Source organism: Nicotiana attenuata, unplaced genomic scaffold (genome assembly GCF_001879085.1).
Source record: "Nicotiana attenuata strain UT unplaced genomic scaffold, NIATTr2, whole genome shotgun sequence".
Taxonomy (NCBI): domain Eukaryota; kingdom Viridiplantae; phylum Streptophyta; class Magnoliopsida; order Solanales; family Solanaceae; genus Nicotiana; species Nicotiana attenuata.
This window is the reverse complement of record NW_017672824.1, coordinates 109275-115451: the sequence shown is the minus strand read 5'-3', so window position 1 is coordinate 115451 and position 6177 is coordinate 109275. Positions and strand designations below refer to the sequence as shown.

Here is a 6177-nt window from a genome sequence, read left to right as displayed (position 1 = left end):
CTTATAATATTGAGATACATGATTCAAATAGGGTGTTCGTCGGTCGGTACGGTACGGTATTTTAGACATTTCGGTTCGGTATTTACGGTATTCGGTTTCTTAAAATCCTATACCAATACCGTACCTAATTAAATTCGGTATGGTTCGGTTTTTCTCCTTTCGGTTTCGGTTTATTTGGTTCGGTAACTTCGGGTTATTCGGTTTGAATACTAACTAGTGCATAGAGCCATAAACTCTAATATTCTTAATTAAAGTACTCAAAAATACAAAACTGAAAATGTTTGTTGACAAAAATTTTGTCCAAAACTAGCAAATGTCGACCCAAATAGAGAAAATTGTACATAAAAGAATATTTGATCATTAGAAATATCTTGTTACTTGTTTAGAGTTAATTGGTGAACTTTGAGAATAAAGAAAAGTAAAATTTTAGATTTTTTATATTTATGTTATAATTGATAATATGTGTTTTGTGTAATATAATATATATTTCGGTACGGTATCGGTATTTCGGTATTTTATTTTAAAATACCAAATACCATATCTAATACCAATTTTTTTTAAAACTAAACCTAAATACCATACCAAATACCAAAATACCGTATACGAAATAACAAAATTTTCGATTTTAGTACAGTAATTCGGTATTTACCAAATTATGCCCAGCCCTACTTCTTCCTTTCTTTCCTCCATTAAAAAAAAGGGGAAAATAAAAGTTGCATCCATGAAGTAACGCTGCACCAGGTACAACCTACTATAAAATTGACTTTGGTAGCAGTGACTATCAGTAATCACTAAACTAAACCAGCTAATTAAAAATCCAACTGAGCCCCTTAACCCCTATCATCAACCTTAAAACTAGCTACGAATAGCAACATCGTGTTGTAATAAGCAAATTCCCATTCCTTTTTCTTTCTCATTTCCTCCCTTACATATGGTCTGCAAAAAATAAATCATTCATTTTTTTTTCTTTCTCAAAACCCATATACATAGTAGTATCAAGAAAGGCCTGGCCACCATGTCTAACCAGTACGGAAACAAAGAGCATGAATTTCAGGAGATTTCTGCCGGTAAAGGCAAAGGATTCATGCTCTTTGGTGTTAGAGTGATGGAAGCTGGAACCTCTTTTAGAAAAAGTGCTAGCATGAACAATCTTGCTCTATTTGACAAGCAACACCAAGATTCCAACGTTGACGATGTCGCCGCCGGCTATGTTTCTGATGACGTTGTTCATCCTTCTGCTAGGAGCCGTGAACGTAAACGAGGTCTATATTTACCTTACCCATTTTACCGAGATCAATTCTTTTCAAAGATATATATATGTATAGATACTAGATTGTGCATCCATGATTTTAAAATTCTGAATCTGCCTATGTTATTAAAATCTTGGATTCATGTTTATCTTTTTGGATTAATTAATTGGATGGTGCTTATATATATAGGAGTTCCATGGACAGAGGAAGAGCACAAACTATTTTTATTAGGATTGCAGAAAGTAGGGAAAGGTGATTGGAGAGGAATTTCAAGAAACTTTGTCAAGACAAGGACTCCTACTCAGGTGGCCAGTCATGCTCAGAAATACTTTCTCCGGCGAAACAACAATAATCGCCGACGCCGGAGATCTAGTCTTTTTGACATCACCACTCATATGGTAAGCCTTGAGTAATTTTGATTCATTATTATTTGTTTATAATTTCAGAGGTACATTCATAATTTATACTTAGAATTCCGAACAAGAGCCCGTTTGGCTTAGCTGATTTAGAGTAGTTGATAAGTATTAAGTGTTGAAAAGCACTTTTAAGTGCTGAAACTGATTTGAAAAATAAGCAGTTACGTGTTTGGATAAAAGTGCTGAAATTACTAATATGCAGCTGAAGAACCGGGTATACGAAGAGTTTTGTTTTAAAAAGAAGTATTTTAGGGATAGAATAGTAAATATTTTGGTTAAACTTAAAGTGCTTATAAGCTGAAATTTGATAAGTTGGGGGAGACCGACTTATGACTTTTGGCTTATTTTTGGCTTATAAGCACTTAACTTATAAGCACTTTTAATTTTACCAAACGCGTACATAAGCCAAAAAGTGTTTTATAAGCCAGTTTGACCAGCTTATAAGCTTAGCCAAACACCCTCTAGGTGGTTTATATACAAGTTGTGGTTCTTGAATTCCAAAATTTTCTTCTTTTTTTTGCAGGTTCAAAGTGTTGTTAAATTGGAAGATAAGCAAATGAATCAAAACACCATAGAAAGCTCAGCGAATAACTTAACGATAGGACTGAACAAATCCGTGAAGCCCATTAGGCCAATACCATTTCTCCCTCCGTCATCAAAAATGGCAAATCTCAATTTAAACAAGACATATGTCCAAGAATCGGACGAAAAATCGCCTCCGGCGAGGCATTCATCGGCTTTCCAGTCAATGTCAAGTGGGTTCAATGGCAATACTAGTGGGGATAGCATAATTAGTGTGGCTTGAATAAGGATTGGATTGGATTGGATTCGTATTCTTAATTAAAAATATCTGTGATGTAAAGTGGAGTTTAGTTACATAAGATTAGACATTAGTGGGGATTAGACTATGGAGAACATATTAATTAGGTGATTGACAATGATTCCTTTGTTTTGTATAGATGGTGTCATTTTCAACAGTTTTGAGGATTTCTTGTTTTGTATTATGTCTGGTTATTTTTGTGGTCATAGGTGATTACAGCACCAACCAAGTAGCTACTATCCCTTTCAATGTGACTCACACTGTTATTTGGTCTTCAGCAGTTGTTATTGTAATAAAGAGAAAAGAAATTGAATAGACTTGTTTGTTTTCGAAAATGAGATCCAATTTTTAGTCTTGTCTTCGGCTTTGTCCTATTGCAAAGATTGAAACATGTATAAATTTATGTGCCTGATATAGTCATTATTACGTGTTTAGTACAAACTTAATTTAATTGGTATATGTTTTTTTGGTCAATTATATATTTTCAGTTCAATTCATAAGTAGCAGATGCTATTACATTTGTTGCTGAAAAGATGGAGGAATGACTGACGTCGCAAGCTTTGAGAACAATATCGATGCTACTTGCTATTGTATATGGTCGAAATCAGGTATGACCGATTTCATGGGCTCGAAGAGTAACCTCAAGTCTGAGTTCAGGATAGATCGAGTTCAAGGGGACCAAGCTCGAGACCGACGATATAATATAAGGCTCGAAGATCAAAGTACGCAATGAGCACCGAAACCGAGTACGACCAACCCGAGATGATGTCGTTATGAGTTTGTAACAGAAAGAGCAAGATTCCTGCCACGTCCCCAAGATCATGGCGTAAATTCCGAAATAGATCTGTACGAGTTAGTACGAATCCGTAATAGGCGGTTAGACAGCTGTCCCAACGAGATTTTTTACTGTAAATAGAAATGTACCTTATTTAAGGTTCCCCTACTATATAAAGGGGACCTCAATCATTTGTAACCATCATCAATCATTGGCAAAAGAATATACTCTCTTACTTTGTTGCTCATTACTTATCAGAATTGTCTCTTAACTTTATTGTCTTTACTTTACTGTTCTTATTGACTAACCTCGAGGCCATTACAGCTCGAGGTCAAGATTGGCCCAACACTGGTTTGATTCAACTTTTTTCTTTAATTTATATGTCTGATATCTTGGTTATTAATTAGTATTGAACTAAATCACGTATCTTTAAAACCACAAAGAAGTCTAATTGTTACTCGTATTTTCGAGGTAACTAGTTTGGCACCCACCGTGGGGCTAAAGATAATAGTGGTTATTTCAGCACTGATTCTGATAACACATGTTATTTTCACACTTGTTCTTGTCAAGAATTTTTGTTCTCGGGTTAAAACATGTCAAACTCACAAAACGCACCCATACACGGTGATGATGGTCTTAGATTTCATGGGGAAAACATCAATGTAGTTGCTCCGGGAGCCGGTGTACCACCAATTAACCCTGGGGAAGTGCCAAATATGGAACCAGTCGATGTTAGTTCACACATTACTTTGAATGCGGATTGAGGCGCAGACCCCGGTGAAAGTATACGCAGGAAATTCCGATCTGGTGGCCAAGGAACACAGGGTATAGAAGATGGGAGATTTAGCCTCCAAGTAATATTCGAGATGCTACAAGCCCAACAGGTTGCTATTGCTCAGCTTTGAAATAATCCAGTTAACCATTAAAGCATGAAGCAATAAGACGAGTATGTGACTACGGCTCAACAAGGAAGCTCAATATGGAAAGTAATCAATTATGCCAACTTTCAATAAGTCATAAATCTACACGTGCTTCTAAGCCACAAATACGAGTCATCACGTAGTCATAGAATCAATGAAGCATGAATAGTAAGTTCACATAGTCCAAACAAGGCATAAACATAAGCCAAACATTTATCGGATATGGTAATAATCTAGCGATGCATATAAGCTCATCATTTTGCATAAACGTAGCTCCTAAACCAAGCAACAAATAGCAAATAGATCACCTATGTGGAGAATTCTCTCTTACAAGGATAGACAAGAGATTTACCTCCACCCAATAGTCCTCAACCTTCCAGCATAGCTTTCTCTCAAATCAACCTCCAAACAAGTCAAATTTAGTCAAATACAACTCAATAACGTCAAACAAAGCCATAGGAATTAATTTCAAACAATAAAGTTTCAATCTTTAATCAAATACTCAAAATTCAACCCAAGCCCACATGGTCAAAATTCGAGTCAATGGATAGATCCTGACTATCCATAACCCCACGAGTCCAAATATGTAATTAGATTCCAAAATCGAGTTCAAATTGACTCCCAAATCTCCAATTTGTACTGATCACGTCCAAATGCACGCCTCTAACGAGGTATGACACGGTCGTTTGCAATAATAAAATTCAACAAGGAGTCGGGATCGAATCCATAGGAACTAAGATGGGAATTAGTAATATATATTTGGAGTGAGTACGTGAAGTATCTAGATTGCACTTCCACAAACAAGGTATTATTTTTACTTCTAAAATACGCTAAGGATTGCAATTCTAAATGTATAAAACTAGAGAAGATTATTTTTGAATGTTTTTTAAAGATATAAACATGCCTAAGGTTGTGACCATAACCTAGGTGTTTGCCTAATAGGATAAAGATTTTTATGATGTTTTATTGACTGGGTGTGTTATAGCTCACAACACTACGTAGCCCACTCAATACCACTCGGTCAGAGAGTGGTTTTGCCCAATTTGGCTTTCTCAAGATCAAATGGGTATCTACCAAACGGTTGATAAGAGCTCAAGTCGGGTTGTTACTATCTCTAGGTTGAACCCTTTAATTGGGTTAATCAATCTCTCAATTGACCAATTTCTTGTTAGTTAAGTTAACCTAGACTAGGTCTCTCTTTCTCAAGAAGAGACTAAGTCAAATATGCATAAATCAATATTTGCAACCATTAATTTCACAATTGAAGCATGAACTTAGCTAAATAACAAATATCCCTTCATAAACAAGCATAAAATTAATCACCCATAAGGTTTACACACTATGGTTGGGTCACAACCCTAGTAAAAAATCTAGCTACTCAGGGTATAGAAGAAAACAACGAAGAAAACATAATAAAACTCATATTGAAAGATTAAAATATAAAAACCCAATGTTAAATCACCAAAATAAGCTAAAGTTGCCTAAAGAAGTAAGAAGAAATGGCTACAGCACTTTGAATATTCAAAACTTGACCTAATTTCGTGAACCTATTCTATATATAAAAAACTGGAATTTACGGACAAAAATGCCCTTTCGGAGGTTCTGCGGCCGCACAAGTCCATGTGCGATCCGCACTTTGCTTTAGCTTCACAGAAATTGAATCTTTACGGCTGCACAATTCTGAACCGCGGCCGCATCTCTCATATTCTGCGGATCGCACATCTCTGGGTGCGGCCGTGTAGGGCTTTTTTGTTGACCGAACATTTCTAAGTGCGACCGCGTAGCTGACTTCTGCAGCCGCACAATAATTGTGCAATCCGCACCTCCTGCTTGAAATGAACACTAACTGAACTTATGCTCTTGCCTGGCTTCTGCGGCCGCACATTTCATGTGGACCTCACTTTGCACTTGGTCTTTGATAAACTTTCCTTCACAATCTGCGGCCTCGGATGGAAATCTGCAGCCTCAGATGGAAATCTGCAGTCCGCACTTTGAG

At 36.4% G+C, this 6177-nt stretch overlaps 1 protein-coding gene across 1 annotated transcript; it reads left to right on the top strand.

Moving 5' to 3' along the window:
* Positions 1-783: 783 nt before the first annotated feature.
* LOC109214622 (transcription factor MYB1R1-like) lies at positions 784-2824 on the top strand. Its single transcript, XM_019378560.1, has 3 exons — positions 784-1262; positions 1440-1648; positions 2190-2824. Exons 1-3 carry the CDS (start codon positions 1016-1018, stop codon positions 2469-2471), a joined length of 738 nt encoding a protein of 245 aa, XP_019234105.1. The 5' UTR covers positions 784-1015; the 3' UTR covers positions 2472-2824.
* Positions 2825-6177: the final 3353 nt, after the last annotated feature.